Raw genomic sequence first — 15,081 nt, 5'->3', positions numbered from 1 at the left:
CCAACATCCAATTTTCCCTCACAAAGAACAGTTTTTTGTAATTGTTAACTTTTTTAGTATTGTATAACACTGCAAAAGTGATGCCCATTGATTGATTAAATTTGCCCAAACTTGATTTCATTTGTAGTATCATGACTATATACATATATATACATATATATATATAAACACATATATATACATATTAAAACTATTTTTTAAACAATTTTTAAGCTTATTTCATAGTTTTTTAGTTGTAAACAAATTTTTAGGGTCTAATAAATTGCAGACAAACGATACAACAAAACAAAGAAACAAAAACAATACCACAAAACTTTTTGCATTGCCCAACACTCACCCACACATAATCATTATTTGCCTTATCGACAACCATGTTAAGTAACTGTTATTTAGTTGATGGAAACCTCTTACAATCACCGAAACAGAAACGAAATTAGAAGAAACCGGTATCGGAATTGAAATCTAAAACCAATTAATATACCTATTAACATAGTTCATACGTAATCCAAAAGAAAGATCAGTTCCCAAAATATGTCAACAAAAAAAATTTATATAAAAAATAACAAAAAAAAAGATACAAAGAAAAGCAACCAAAATCCCCATGTCATACATACATCGAAAACACTCTTTAAAGCTAAAACATAATTAGATAATGTTTATGTACTGTACAAATATAACATTATGTAAAGGATTAACCCAAAAAACTAAAAACAAAAGATTGAACGTATTCTTCAAACAATACTCCTCCTCCTAACTTCCTATCTATTTTCCATTTAAACTCAAGAAAAGACTCCAAAAGTTCCCAAAAGTTCTTTACATAATAGAGCAGCTCTTCCGATGATTCAAGAGTAGAAATGAAATACATATATATATAATATTGACTGAATAATAGTATCTATATATACATATATGTGTAGGAAACGGAGAAAAAACATTAACTAGATCGTGCAGTTATGTATATGACTACGACGACGATATGAAATTGACGATGATGGGCGCAAACCATATATACAATATATTTATATTTTGAACTTAAAAGAAAATGTAAGACATCAACTTTTTGGGACTGGGTCAATAGTTAGGGGTTAAATTAACTTAACCATTATTCAGGCAAATCATTTGGCACTAATAAATAAAAGAGAAAAAAAAAACAACAAACCAAATTCACTTTGGGCATGCGAAATCAAAATGTGATCAAAATAAAAAGTAACAAAAAGAAAAAAAACCTAAAAATAAACATAAATGAAAAGAAATCCATAAATTATTTTAAGCAGACAATTGTAATTCATTCGATAACAACATCAGTAATAACAAAAGAGCAGCATCAGTTTCAGTGTGTATGTGTGTTTGAAATTAAATTCTATGCTAAATGTAAAACAGTCTAAGAATATTATAAACAGTTTTTAAACCAATGAACTTGTCGTTTTTAAATTTTGAACTCGATTGGCAATTGGGTGCCTTACAGGAATCGATAACTTATCGATTTACTATAAAGACGTCTATATACACAAACAGACGCAAATATTTGCACACAAGGCCCAACAAACATTTTCCAGACAAAGTATGAATTAATACTTTACTTCAGTTTTATAGATCTTTATTGCTGGAATTTAAAGAACACTGTGATTTAAGATGGAAGAGTGACTAGTACCTTATCTTATATACATATGTGAGTCTTTACAGGGCTTACATGTTCAGGGTTTTACTTTGGATGATATTACTTTGTGATAGTGCTGGGACATTAAGTACTGTCTAATTACTCCACCTGTGCCAAATTTCACCATTCTCAGAAATTGAATGCCGTGTGAAAATAACATTCTTTAAACTATTAACATTTTAAACTCTACCTTATCAACACGCGAAACGGAAAAGAAAACGCAGTAGAAATGTCTGCTGGGTTGTCTCTTTCTCTCTCTAAAAACAACAACAACACACGAACACACACAACCGTAGAAAAATACACACGCAAGGCACGCTCACGCTCGTTTATTTAATTATAGCCAAATAAATTAACGTTTTTTGGCCAACAATTGTTGTTGTCGTGTATTGGTATTGGTGCATTTGCAATAAGTAAAATAAAAAGCGGCAACATGATTAGCTTTCTGTTCATTGTAAATCGGGCATTCAGCAGTAGCACCAGCAGAAGCAGCGTCAGCAGTAAAATAATGTCGCATGGTCCCCGCCCTTTGGTTTTATGCGGCCCCTCCGGTTCCGGCAAGAGCACGCTGCTCAAACGTTTGTTTGCCGAATTCCCGACAACATTTGGCTTCAGCATATCACATACGACACGTAAGCCACGTGAAGGCGAGGAGCATGGTGTCCACTACTATTTCGTGGAGCGTCCAGAAATGGAATTGGCCATTGCCAACGATGAGTTCATTGAGACGGCCGAGTTCTCTGGTAATATGTACGGCACCAGCAAGGCCGCTGTCCGAGAAATTCAAAATCAGGGACGTGTCTGCATATTGGACATTGAACAAAAGGGTGTCGAACAGATACGCAAAACCGATCTCAATCCCATATTGATCTTCAATAATCCACCTACCATCGAGGAGCTCGAACGTCGCTTACGTCTACGCGGCTCCGAGACGGAGGAAACGTTGCGCAAACGCTTGGATGCGGCTCAAGTGGAAATTAGCTATGGCCTAACGCCCGGAAATTTCCACAAGATCATAAACAATGTGGATATTGATGTGGCCTATACGGAATTTCGCGATTTTGTTGTCCAAGAGCTAAAACAACAGGAGGCTGAGGGTGTGCGTGTTAGCCTCAATTAGCGAAATTGGTTAACATTGTTTTGGTTGCAATGATATTACACTACTATATACCTATATATATATGTATAATTCATAATCTAAATGGCATTTATACTTAGTCTGTCAATAATTTATATCCCCCTCCTCCTTTCAATCGAAGTGAATTTCGTTAGGTAAATTAATTGTTGTTGTAATTTTAAGCAAAATGTTGTTGCAAAACCGATATTATGGAATCAATAAAACAAACAGCTTTTTGGGTTGTTCTTTATACCCTTTCTGTAAACAAAAACTTAACGAACTATGGTAAAACCTATTCTGATTCTGGGGGAACGAAAGCAAACGACCTGTTGCAACTAATAAAAACTTTTAAGCTGCTATTAAGTAACAAACAACTTTTCATCAATTGTAATATAGTCAAATCTCTTATATACATGTATTGTATATTGTGAATGTGTGTGAATGTAAGCATACACAGTATTAGAAACGGAAAGAGTATAGATAATTCGGAGAGTTGGTTTATTTTCATTCGGTTTACAAATATTTGTTTTTTTCATTTCAGTTGGTCGAAGAAGGTCAAAAATGTTATCAGCTACGGGACGAAGCAGTTCATTTGTTGTTGGTCGACTGGTCGACTTCATCACGCAAAAGTAGGATTGTGAGCACCCATATTCATCCACGTCCGTCTGGTATTCCTATGTACATAAATATCCCCTCATTTCCCTCTCTCCCTGTGTGTCTGTCTCGTGCGGTCCGTGTTAATCGAATGTGACACGCACTCCCAATCGCCAATCTTGGTTAGAACCTACGCATTGGATTTATAATCATGATGCAAATGCAACCGGGCCGTATAGCTAGTGTTACCCGTACCAGTTTGCATGGCATTTGTGCGATGAACAACACGAGCGGATCCATCAATTTTGGTGCGACTGTCAGCACTACTCCAGAGTCCAGCTATGGCCTCCAAGGCCAATTCCGTTTCATCATCCTTATCATCGTGTTCGGCGGAGACAGTTAAATCGATTTGGCGGCGTTCACGTTGAAGTTGGTGGTCTAGCGAATTGGAAGCCACAGGAGCGGATGACACATAGCCTACAGCTAAGATCAACATCAGCCCCAACACCATCACCGACATTATTGACTGTAGCTCACGCATGTTGGGAATCAACTGCTGAGATAAGCCAAATGAATTTACGTCTATATATATTATTGAGTGTGGCGATTTAAATTTTTTGAGCGGAGCGATTATGTACCACATTTTTGTCTCATTTACACCATTTTGGTCTTATCAGTTAGGGGCACTCGTTTTAATTTGTTTTTATTATATACATATGTACTTTTTTTTTTTTTCTTTTAAATTTTATTGCGAATTGATTTGCATTTTTCTTCTTTTTAGCATATTCAACAACGAACTAGCATCATGTTTATATATTTATTAATCGGATCAAGGATGATGAACTAAAAGCCTAGACTTTGGGCTCGAGAATCTGAGCTGGTGGCCAGTCCCATTGCTTGGCTGGTGCAGGCTGGACAAGTTTCTCCCAAGGCTTCCAACCGAGCATTTTGCGTGCCAAAATCAATTCGTTTTCAGCCTGAACAATGAGCTCCTCCACTTGGCCACAACCAACAGCCTTTTCCAATGCAACAACGTCCTTGTTCTGACAAAACAAAAAAAGAAAAGATCTAAATGAGTTTCAAACGGTTGATGGACTTGCATGTTGCATGTTGAAACTTACTTTGGCCAATGCATCGGCACGCTGCTTCACCAAAATTTCCGTGTTCTTGCGATAGGCGGCATCCTGAGGCATTTTGGCCACGGCACGCAGAATTTTGCCATATAGGGCACTCAATGTGTGATGGGGATTGCTGGACACAGCCAGGCCGGTCAGACCTGTGGACTATTGGGACAGGAGGCGATGACATAATATCATTAGAAATGATTATTTCGACCCAATGGATGGACCTGGCACACTCAAGCTGCAGGCCGAGGTTCTTTTTAAAGTATCGTCTTTTTATGACTTACCGCTTTTACTATTCTAGCCATGTTTGTTTTAAGTAGCAAACTTAAAAACAAAAAAATTCAAGTTTGGTTTAACAATTCTTTTTTTTTTGTGGCTACAGACAAACAGCTGTTAGAGTTGTCAAGTTTGTTTTCTCACAGTGTTGCACCTTAGAAAAATAATAAATCACAGATATCACAAATACATTAAAAAGGCAAAAAAAAACTTATTTAACTTTTAAAAAATACACATTTTGTGTCATACCATATAATTTTTTTTCGATAGTAAAAATCTTTAGATCATAGAACTTGTAAATGCATGCCAAGTCCATGTATTGCCTTACCATTCTCAGACAATTGATTTTTTATTGGGCACAACCGTTAAAAAGAAAAGGTATAGACATGGACAAGGATGACAGAGTTAAGAGGTCATAAATTTTATTCATCTGAAAAACCTTTGCGTGTATAGTTGAAAATGATTTCAAAAATATTATTGGGGAACTAGCATGGAACTAGTTCTAATGGCTGCAAATACAATGCGTCTTTTAATTGAACCAAGTTGGCAGCCCAACAAGCATCAAAAATACAGGGGTTGATATTGAAAGTGCCTCCGAAAAGAAAAAGAAAAGAAAAATTAAAATTGGTGCAATTTTATAAAGTTAAACCTTAAGAAAAGGTCGCGGTTCACTGTGTGTTGTCAAGCCACATTATAATTCAACGTCCCAGCCTTTTGTAAAGCTCGCAGTGGCGTTAAAGAGAGGTGAAATGTAAACGCAGAAACGGGAAGAACAACAAACACAAAGAAAAGGCGCATACGGCAAACACCACACACAATGGAGAACCTGAAAGTCAGTGAAAAGCTATTCGAAAATGTGATATATTTTGTACTCGGCAACTTGGATGAAGAGGTAATGCACCTGGACTGCACTTTGTGCATGTCGTTATTGTGATCGAGAGAAGCAAATATGCATAATGTTTTAACCAAAGAGTGTTTAATGGCTGTTGGTCGGGGGGGCCAGGGTAGGGTGACTCGTGAAAATGCGCGCCAATAATATTGCCGGCTAAATTTTTTGTGTAATGTGTGTCGTGTGGCTAATAAACTAATTTTATCTATTATTTGTCTTGTTTGTAGATTGAGCGTTTTTTAAAAAGCGGTGGAGCCCAATATAAATTGTATTTGTCGGATAATATAACCCATTTAATATGTGCCACCAATTATTCCGAGGAGGAGTTGTCCATGAATTTGGATCTCTACAGCGCCATTCCAGTGACAGAGCAATGGATTCTACACAGTGCGAAATTGGGTCGAATGGCATCCACACGAGCCTTCGATCCCAGTCAGGTGCGTCTAATGCGGGGCATACGCGCCGCCGTCACCAATGTGGTGGCCAGCGATCGTCGTCGTCTCTATGCCATGCTCACCTACCATGGGGCTGTCGTAACGCATAGTTTTGGGGCCACCAATACGCATCTGGTGTGCGGAGCTGCCAATGGCGGGATCTACAACAAGGGATTGGCATTGCCAAAAAATGCCATTAGCATTGTTACGCCCGATTGGGTAACGGATTGTCTCAAATGCAAAATGTGTCTTCCTGTCGAGCCTTATCATCCTAGACTGTTGAAACCTACGGAGAAAATACGATCGCAGAAGCATCATCAGCAGCAGCAGCAGCAACAACAACAACAACAACAACAACATCAGCAACAGTTACAGCAACAGCAGCAACAACAACAACAACAGCAGCAACAGCAGCAGCAACAACAGCAGCAGCAACAACAGCAGCTTCAACAAGTTCAGCAGCAGCAGCAATCACAACCAACAGCAGCAACCTCAACATTATCAGAAATTTTAAGTTTTGGCGAGGATAGCGCAGCTGCAAAAAGTATTGCCAATATTAAATCCCAACTTCAGGCATCTGCAGAACAAATGCAGCAGCAACAGATGCCTGCCACACAGCAACAGGTTGTCTTTGTGCGGCCCCAAGCCCAGCCTCAGCAACAACAACAAGTGCAACAAGTTCAACAGGTGGCAACAAGTCATCCACAACAGCAACAGATAATCATACAGCAGCAAAAGATTTTGCCAGGCAATCTGCAGCAGCAGCAACAACAGCAACCAAATCAACAACAACAAATTAAAAATATTTTGCAACAACAAAGGCAAATGAAAAGCTCTCAACAGCAGCAACAACAACAACAGCATCAGCAGCACCTGCATCAACAACAACAGCAACAACAACAACAGCAGCAACAACAGCAGCAGCAACAACAACAGCAGCAGCAGCAACAACAACAACAAATTCAACACCAAATACAAGTGTTACAACAACAACAGCAACAACATGTAAGTTTTGTATGCGAATTAATTATTTTTCGTTACTCTAACTCTTTTTTGTTTTAAATATCTCAATGCAGCCTGAGCCACAGCAACAACAGCCACAACAACAATCACCTAGACTGCTTGCCACACCAACTGGACGTTTAACGCCTCGAACACCGCAGCCAACAACGGGTGTAACACCTCCACAACAGCAGCAACAAGTTGTTCAGCAACAACAACAACAACAGCAGCAGCAACAAGTAGTGCAACAACAAGTGGTCCAGCAACAGCAAGTGATACAGCAACAACAAGTGGTCCAGCAACAACAACAACAATCGATATCTCCACAAATGGTACATCTAATCAGACAGCAACAACAATTGCAGCAACAACATATGCAATATCAACAACTAATACAAAGCGGGCAAACGCTGTCGCCACAACAACTACAACATCAGCGTCAGATTGCACAACAGCAGCAACAATTACAGATGCAAGTGCAACAGCAGCAACAATTACAGATGCAAGTACAACAGCAACAATCGCAAGGTTTGCAACAACAGCAATCACCGCGAATGGTGCAAAATCATTCGCCCGGCATGCCACCAAGTACGCCTTCGCCGTCGTTGCAGCAACAGCAGCAACATCATGCCAGCAGCAATATGTTACCGCCACCACAATCGCCGCGGCAGCTACAATCACCCGCTCCACTAATGACACCGCCGCCACCGCCTTCACCACAGAGTGCACAGCATTTGAGGCAACAGCAGCAGCAGCAGCAGCAACAACAGCAGCAACAATTGCAACAAAATCGACAGCACATGATAGGTTCACCGCAGCAACCGCCAATGATGTCACCACAGCAACAGCAACAAATACAAGTAAGAAGAAATGATAATTGCTTCAAAGTAAAAACCTTTTTACATTCATTTTCTATTCTCTTAACGTAGCCCTTGCAACAACAACAACAAATGCAACCCTTCCAGCAGCCTGTGCATCAACAACAACGAATGCAATTGCAACAACAAATGGCCCAACAACAGCAACAAAGTCCGCAACATATTTCAGCGCCACAATCACCGCAAATTTCGCAAACACCGCCAATGCAAAGCAAACATCAACATCAGACTGTGACGGGACAACAAACATTACAAAAACCAATAGATCCAACCGATCCTGTGCAGGTTGCCCAAGTGCTTAGTCGCTCAACACTTAGCAGTAATCAGGATTCGTTAATTATGCGACAACAACAGTTGAAGCAACAGCAGCAACAACAATTGCAACAATCACAAATAGCTCCACAGCAGCAGCCGCAACAACCTCAAACACCAACACTACAACAGCAGCAGCAGCAGCAGCAGCCTCAACAGCCACAACAACAACCACCACAAACTCAACCTCAAACAACAACGTTACAGCAGCAACCTCAGCCACAACTGCAACAACAACAACATCCACAACAACAACAACAGACTTTGGCACCACAACAGCAACAACAGGCTTTGGCACCACAACAACAACAACAACAACAGTTGGCAACTGGACAACAACAACAGGTTATGCCGCAACGGCATGTTATAAACACATCCACGGCACAAGGGCAACAAATCATACAAAGTCATATGATGAATCTTCAACAAAAGCAGCAGCAGCAACAACAACAAGTGTTACATTTGCAACAACAACCACAGCAGCAACAGATTCCACAACAACAGCAGCAGCAGCCCCAATTACAACAACAACAGCAGCCACAACCCTTGCAACAGCAAGTGCAGTTTACATCACAGCAACAAATTGCCCTTGGAACCGGTGGACAAGTGCGCATCATTCAGCAGACCATTCAGCCACCGCCACAACAACAACAGCAGCAACAACAAGCACAACAACAACAGCAGGCGCAGCAACAACAATTGCAATTGGGACAATTCCAACAGCAACAGCCTCAACAGGTAAGCAAGCATCATTCTCTTCTGTTCTCAATTACAATTCAATTTAATTGAATTTCATTTTTGTTCCAGCAGACAATTCCCCAGCAGATACAACAACAACAAACACAACAAGTTTTGGGACAAACGCCACAACAACAGCAACAGCAGCAGCAACAACCACAACAAACACAAGTCATGCAACAACCGCAGGGCAAGAAATTTTTAATTAGTCAACAGCAATTCAATCAGCTTAGTGCGCAACAGCAGCAACAGATTTTGGCACAGAATCAACAAAATCAAAATGTATTTATTGTAAATCAAACAAACATATCACAACAACAACAGCAGCAGCAACAACAACAACAGCAGCAGCAACAGCAACTTGCTCAACAACAGCAGCAGCAACAACTTGCCCAGCAGCAACAACAACAAATGTTGCAACAACAGCAACCGGTGTTGCCACAGCAGCAGCAGCAGCAACGCATGCAAATGCAACAACAACCACAGCCTCAACAACAAATTGTTGTAAATCAACAAATTTTGAATGAACAACAGCGTCTACAATATATACAGCAACAACAAATGATGCAACAAAAACAACAACAGCAACAACAAACTCAGCAGCAGCTGGTTGGGCCACCGCAGCAACAGCAGCAACAAATACTTATACAACAACAACAGCAGTTAACACCGCAACAGCAGCAGCAGCAGCAACAAATTCTACAACAAAAACTACCAATTGATGTGCAACAACAACAACAACAGCAACAAATTATGCAACAAGTTCTAATTAAACAACAACAATCGCCTCAACATCATCCGCAAATGCAACAACAACCGCATTGGTCACCACGTAGCCCGGCCTCGGGACAAATGCCGCCAACAACACCAGGCACACCCACAAGCAGTGCGCCGTCTCCTCTGCCAGGTGGTCCAACAACCCCGCAGAGTCAGCAGCAACAACAGCAGCAGCAACAACAACAACAATTCGCGCCTCGTGTGCGTTCGCAAACACCGTGGCCAGCACAACAACAACCACAACAACAGCCACAGCAGCAACCACATCCTCAACCTCAACAACAACCTCTTGTATTGCAACAGCCCCAACAACAACAACGAATCGTTTTAGATGAGAAAATGCATGCCCATTTCCTCTCACTAGATGCCCACAAACGAGCCGAATACATCACGAAATTGAATCAAAATAAGCCAAGGGTTATGCTCCGCCAACAAGTATATCAGTCTCGTCCAGGAGCGCCAGGTAATGTGGTAGCTACACGACCCGCTGGCCCCGTGCCTGCTGGTCACATTATCGTGCAGAGTCAAATGCCCGCTGGCCTAACAGCCCAGCAGCAAGTCCTGTGGCTGCAACATCAAGGTACACGCCAAGTTGTTGTACGTGCCGGCGGGGCACCTGGTTTAAGTCCCATCCAACAACAACAACAACAACAGCCCGGAGCTGTGCCCCCACAACAACAGCAACAGCAGCAGCAGCAACCGCAAAGTCAGCCCTTCAATCCAAACGATCCCAATCAGCAGATCCTCTTACAGCGCCAACAGTTGCGTGTCCAACAGATTCCCATGCAACAGCAAGCACCGCCACAGCTAAGCAAGCAGACAGTTCAGCTAATCACTGGTCCGAATGGTCAACTGATTGAGCAGCAAACGATTGTACAGCAACAACAGCAGCCCCCATCCACTCCAGGTACACCGACAACTCCAGGTGTCGGCGTTGGCGGTGGCCCCATTCAAGTGGCCGGAACCCCAGGCACTGGCAATATTATGACACAAACTTTGGTTATGAGTTCAACAGGTAGAAAACATAATGATAAATTAGCTTCCTTCCTAATCCTCGTTTAATCGAAAAAGAACGAGATGGAATGTGTGGACGAAAACGAAATAGAGCGAGAACGAAATACTCAATACACTCTTCTGTTTTTTCAGGTCCCGATGGACATTCACAGCAAACACCGCAGCAGATGAATTTGAAGACAAAAACCGCTCTGGCCAATATGCTAAGCAATCGGTTAGGCAACAATGGAACACAACAGCCTCAACAACAAATTATAACAATGGCCGATGCCCAGCAACAGCAACAGGCACAACCGCAGCAAACGCAACAAATTGTTCAACAAGTTGTTGTAGCTGGATCTCAGCAGCAGCAGCAATTGTTGATCCAACAGCAGCAGCAACAGCAACAACAACAACAGATGGTTGTTCAGCAACAGATTGGTGGACCGCAACAACAACAGCATGTGGAACCAGCATCGGCAGCTGGTGCTCTACGCATGATGGGACAACAACATAATGCAGCAGTTGGTATAACTGGGCCACCAAGAACTCAACAGGAGTTGCTAATGCTACAGCAGCAACAACAACAACAACAGCAGATGTTACAACAGCAACAAATGCGACGAGTTGTCGCCGTGCCACAACAGCAGCAGCAACAACAGCAGCAGCAACAGCCACCCCAGCAACATTTGGTCCAACAACAAATCGTAGTTGCACCCACGCAATCGCCACAACAACAACAACTTCAAGTTGGTGTCGGTGTGCCAGTGCAAGGACCACCACATGGTTACATGCAGGTGCGTCCTGGTCAACCGCCCATACCGATGCCACCACGTCCTCAGTTCTATGGTCACAATCCGAATCTTAAGCTGCCCGCCGATCTATTCCTCGTTGGCTGCACCTTTTACATTGTGGAATACGATGAGACCGACAGCGATGAGTTGCCCATTTGGTTGGATACCATACGACAATTTGGCGGTGATATCGAGCGTGTCTATTGTCCACGTGTCACCCATGTCATCTGTCGCACCCAGAGACACGGAGTTGTGATGCAGGCTCTCCGCGATGCCAAACGTTGTGTGACCGCATATTGGTTGAGTGATATTTGTCTGAAGCGACAATTGATGCCGCCATGGCAGCCATTGCATCTGCCGTTTCCCAGTCAATTTGGTTATCGTAAGCCCCTGGAACGTTATATAATCACATCAGAGGGTTTCGAGGGCGAAGAAGTTGTACGCCTACAACAAATGGCCGAGGAATGCGGCGCCATATACACATCGTATTTGTCCAAAGTGAATACATTGGTTGTCTGCAAACAGCTGGAGGGCAATAAGTTTAATGCGGCCAAAGAATGGAATATACCCATGGTGAATGCCCTCTGGCTGAGCGATGTATGCATTGGCAATCTCAGCGGTCTTACCCAATACGAGACGCCCAAATATCAGCAATACAATCTAGTGGCTCCATTCCGCATTGAATGTAATTTGGTGCCCCATTTACTTGGTAATTACGCTAGTCTCCATTTGATAATTGTTAACTCATAATTTAATATTTATATTTGTTTTTGCATTGCAGCTGCTTGGAAAGCGCCCATTAATCTCACACAGGAGGCACACGAACGTGTCAAACGTCATTTGTCTGATCCATTTAATAACGAGCAGAAATTGAAGCGACAGAAACTAAACATTTTCCAGCAGGAACAACTGCCAGAGCAAATAGTATGCATTGAATATCCACAGACGACAAAACCTCCCAAGGTCATTTTCTCCCAAGTAGCTGATGCTGAGGCTCTCAAAAAGGCTGTGCTGTAAGTGTACAGGAGAAGAGGGTGAAGATAAAAACCAGAGTTTAACCAACCTTTAACCTTTTTCATTTTGCAGACTCTTGGGCGGCATTGTTGTGGATAGTCCCGAGGAGGCTACCCATTTGGTAATGACACGCGAGAGTCGCACTTGTAAATTGATTCAGGCTTGCTGCCATGTTGATTATGTGCTCAAATCCAGCTGGCTGGTGGAGAGCGCCAAGGCTGGCAAATTTGTGCCAACCGAACCGTATCGCATCCAACAAATACCAGTCGATGAGAATCTACAATTTGATTTGGATACGGTGCTGTGCGCTCCGACACGTTCCACATTGTTTGCGGGCAAACATTTCTATGTGACACCCGATGTCTTTCCGGCGCGTGATGATATCATACGTATGATAGAGTCCTCTGGTGGCAAAGTGGAGCTCAAGAGACGAAGTGGTGCAGCAGTGGCCGAGGCGCATGTACAGGCTCCCGATTCATATATTATAGTCACATGCCCAACGGATATGCATCTTTGTGCCGATTTGACGCGGCATGGTAATCCAAAGTGTCACATTGTGTCAACGGAATTTGTGATGAGCTCAATACTACGGCAGCAGTTAGAAATTGAACCCAATTTGATACCTTACTTGTATAACAATAATATTGCCAATAGCTGCAACAACAACAACAACAAATCCTAGCGACGACATTTTCGACGTCTGTTATGAACCTATAATCCAATCTATAATCACTCAAATAAGATCCCCCTAGATTGTAGAAGGATACGCTATTTTAATGCAATAAGTTGCTTCAACATGAATCTAGTCTGCTGAATTCATCAGTTTTCTTGTATGCACGAAATGATTTTGCCTAATTTTATTCATTATATGTACAAACATACATACATCATATACATAGACCATTCTCTTTGTAAGTAGTAATATTTTCTCGGCTTTAACAAATTGTCTATTTCTATGCGCTAAGCCACGCCACTGCCTGCATAAGGACTGTTGACTGAGACTGATTACCATGTAGTGCATCCTAGGGCAATCTTTGTGCTTATCCCATTGTCACTTTGTATAGTGCAATCATTAAGTTTCCAAGTTTCCGTGCATGATTACTTTTACATACCTAGCAGATTCTCCTTACATATCGTATTCTAAATTCAAAACTCTCAGGGCATTCCCATGGGATTTGTACTCAACTCAGTTTTGTGGCTAATTAAGGTGTGTGTGTGCGTGTGTGTGTGTTTGTGTATGTCATTTGTGTAAAATTTGAAACTATAAGTTAACTTGTTCCAACATTTTTAAATCCTAATTTCGATTATATGCTTCGCACCAGATCATTTAGTTTTCTATATCAGTTCTGAATAACAATATCAATTATATGTGTATATAGATTGATAATTTTGTTCTTAGATCAGCAATGAATTTAAGGATATACATATATTTATTTATTGCTCTATACTGGTATATAGATTAAATAATCAGCAAGTCATCAACTAGCTAGTCCACATAATATCGGGCATAAGATCATTTTAGTTTGCCATGAGAAGCGCTTAACACGATTAAAATATGTAGTTATAAATTTATTTTTGTACATTGAGAAAATTTGCAATTCATTACAATTTATAATTCACGTTTGTTAAATATTAATGTAGGCATTACCGATTAACAATAGATGCATATATATACATATATCTAAGAACAGAGTGTAAAAGGATCGATCTATCATAAAAATGTTGTAGCTATAAGGTTTGTGCAACAATTCAACAAAATTAAACAATCATTCTCTATATATTTTTGTAGGTCGAAAACCATCATATACAAATATATATATATATATGCATGTTTGGAAAAGTTATATAGCTATATATATTCATAATTTTTTTTAGAGTATACGAAATGTTTCACAGAAATTTACAATTGCTGGCTACTAGAGTTAAAAGTCTTAACACATAAGTAGGTAAACCCGATTTTATATCTTTAATAAAAAACAATAACAATTGTACAATTGAATTTAGAATAAGATTTAGTTAGGGCTTGTACGAACTGTAAAAAATAAAACACATCAAATAGTACACATTTATTTTGAGTTTGTAACTGAATCCTCTCGCAGGACCTATCGGTTTCATCATTTGCGGATTTCAGAGCTAAAAAACGATAATTTTCGTGGATTAAAAACGGATAACTTTCGTGAGGCCATATCTCTGCAGGACATTGACTGATTTCAACAGGACATCCTTCTTTGGGTCCTCCAGTATCAGAACTATCGATTTGCATTCAAGAATTTTCAATATCCTCCCAAAAATGTTGCTTGAATTTTCGTAAGGAGGTTATTCAGAAAAATCGACAAAAAGACCAAAAAAACGAGAAACATCCTTATAACTCGGACATTTCAAGGATTATCAGGATATACTTTGATCAGTGTATAGTCCTTGATGACGGTCTTCGACTGACACTAACAGATCCTGAAATGTCCTTTGGGAAACTGGGATATAA

The 15,081-nt window shown here is 40.8% G+C and overlaps 4 protein-coding genes across 4 annotated transcripts; 2 read left to right on the top strand and 2 right to left on the bottom strand.

Moving 5' to 3' along the window:
- Nucleotides 1-1,929: 1,929 nt before the first annotated feature.
- Nucleotides 1,930-3,050, top strand: LOC6639149 (guanylate kinase). The gene has a single exon (XM_002062142.4). The coding sequence runs from the start codon at nucleotides 2,091-2,093 to the stop codon at nucleotides 2,775-2,777; it is 687 nt and encodes a 228-aa protein (XP_002062178.1). The 5' UTR covers nucleotides 1,930-2,090; the 3' UTR covers nucleotides 2,778-3,050.
- A 203-nt stretch (nucleotides 3,051-3,253) lies between these two features.
- Nucleotides 3,254-3,924, bottom strand: LOC6639544. The gene is made up of 2 exons (XM_023181774.2): nucleotides 3,624-3,924; nucleotides 3,254-3,558 (listed from the first exon to the last, which is right to left on the bottom strand). The coding sequence occupies exons 1-2, from the start codon at nucleotides 3,907-3,909 to the stop codon at nucleotides 3,512-3,514; spliced, it is 333 nt and encodes a 110-aa protein (XP_023037542.2). The 5' UTR covers nucleotides 3,910-3,924; the 3' UTR covers nucleotides 3,254-3,511.
- A 247-nt stretch (nucleotides 3,925-4,171) lies between these two features.
- On the bottom strand, nucleotides 4,172-4,861 carry LOC6639545 (NADH dehydrogenase [ubiquinone] 1 alpha subcomplex subunit 5). Its single transcript, XM_002062144.4, has 3 exons — nucleotides 4,777-4,861; nucleotides 4,490-4,651; nucleotides 4,172-4,411 (listed from the first exon to the last, which is right to left on the bottom strand). The coding sequence occupies exons 1-3, from the start codon at nucleotides 4,795-4,797 to the stop codon at nucleotides 4,220-4,222; spliced, it is 375 nt and encodes a 124-aa protein (XP_002062180.1). The 5' UTR covers nucleotides 4,798-4,861; the 3' UTR covers nucleotides 4,172-4,219.
- A 445-nt stretch (nucleotides 4,862-5,306) lies between these two features.
- Nucleotides 5,307-14,393, top strand: LOC6639546 (PAX-interacting protein 1). The gene is made up of 9 exons (XM_002062145.4): nucleotides 5,307-5,660; nucleotides 5,885-7,096; nucleotides 7,174-7,953; nucleotides 8,023-8,949; nucleotides 9,109-9,323; nucleotides 9,399-10,813; nucleotides 10,945-12,294; nucleotides 12,367-12,598; nucleotides 12,672-14,393. The coding sequence occupies exons 1-9, from the start codon at nucleotides 5,586-5,588 to the stop codon at nucleotides 13,279-13,281; spliced, it is 6,816 nt and encodes a 2,271-aa protein (XP_002062181.2). The 5' UTR covers nucleotides 5,307-5,585; the 3' UTR covers nucleotides 13,282-14,393.
- Nucleotides 14,394-15,081: the final 688 nt, after the last annotated feature.

Source organism: Drosophila willistoni (genome assembly GCF_018902025.1).
Source record: "Drosophila willistoni isolate 14030-0811.24 chromosome XR unlocalized genomic scaffold, UCI_dwil_1.1 Seg144, whole genome shotgun sequence".
Lineage (NCBI taxonomy): Eukaryota > Metazoa > Arthropoda > Insecta > Diptera > Drosophilidae > Drosophila > Drosophila willistoni.
This window is presented reverse-complemented; position numbering and strand designations above follow the sequence as displayed.

Excerpts from the sequence above, each read along its gene's own strand:
- LOC6639545 (XM_002062144.4), bottom strand. The coding sequence starts at position 4,797 with ATGGCTAGAATAGTAAAAGCG. Across the intron at positions 4,652-4,776 it reads TGGCTAGAATAGTAAAAGCG|TCCACAGGTCTGACCGGCCT; the intron begins GTAAGTCATAAA and ends CTGTCCCAATAG. Across the intron at positions 4,412-4,489 it reads GTGCCGATGCATTGGCCAAA|AACAAGGACGTTGTTGCATT; the intron begins GTAAGTTTCAAC and ends TTGTTTTGTCAG.
- LOC6639149 (XM_002062142.4), top strand. The coding sequence starts at position 2,091 with ATGATTAGCTTTCTGTTCATTGTAAATCGGGCATTCAGCAGTAGCACC.
- LOC6639546 (XM_002062145.4), top strand. The coding sequence starts at position 5,586 with ATGGAGAACCTGAAAGTCAGTGAAAAGCTATTCGAAAATGTGATATAT. Across the intron at positions 5,661-5,884 it reads TCGGCAACTTGGATGAAGAG|ATTGAGCGTTTTTTAAAAAG; the intron begins GTAATGCACCTG and ends TCTTGTTTGTAG. Across the intron at positions 7,954-8,022 it reads AGCAACAGCAACAAATACAA|CCCTTGCAACAACAACAACA; the intron begins GTAAGAAGAAAT and ends CTCTTAACGTAG.
- LOC6639544 (XM_023181774.2), bottom strand. The coding sequence starts at position 3,909 with ATGCGTGAGCTACAGTCAATAATGTCGGTGATGGTGTTGGGGCTGATG. Across the intron at positions 3,559-3,623 it reads CACAAATGCCATGCAAACTG|GTTCTAACCAAGATTGGCGA; the intron begins GTACGGGTAACA and ends TCCAATGCGTAG.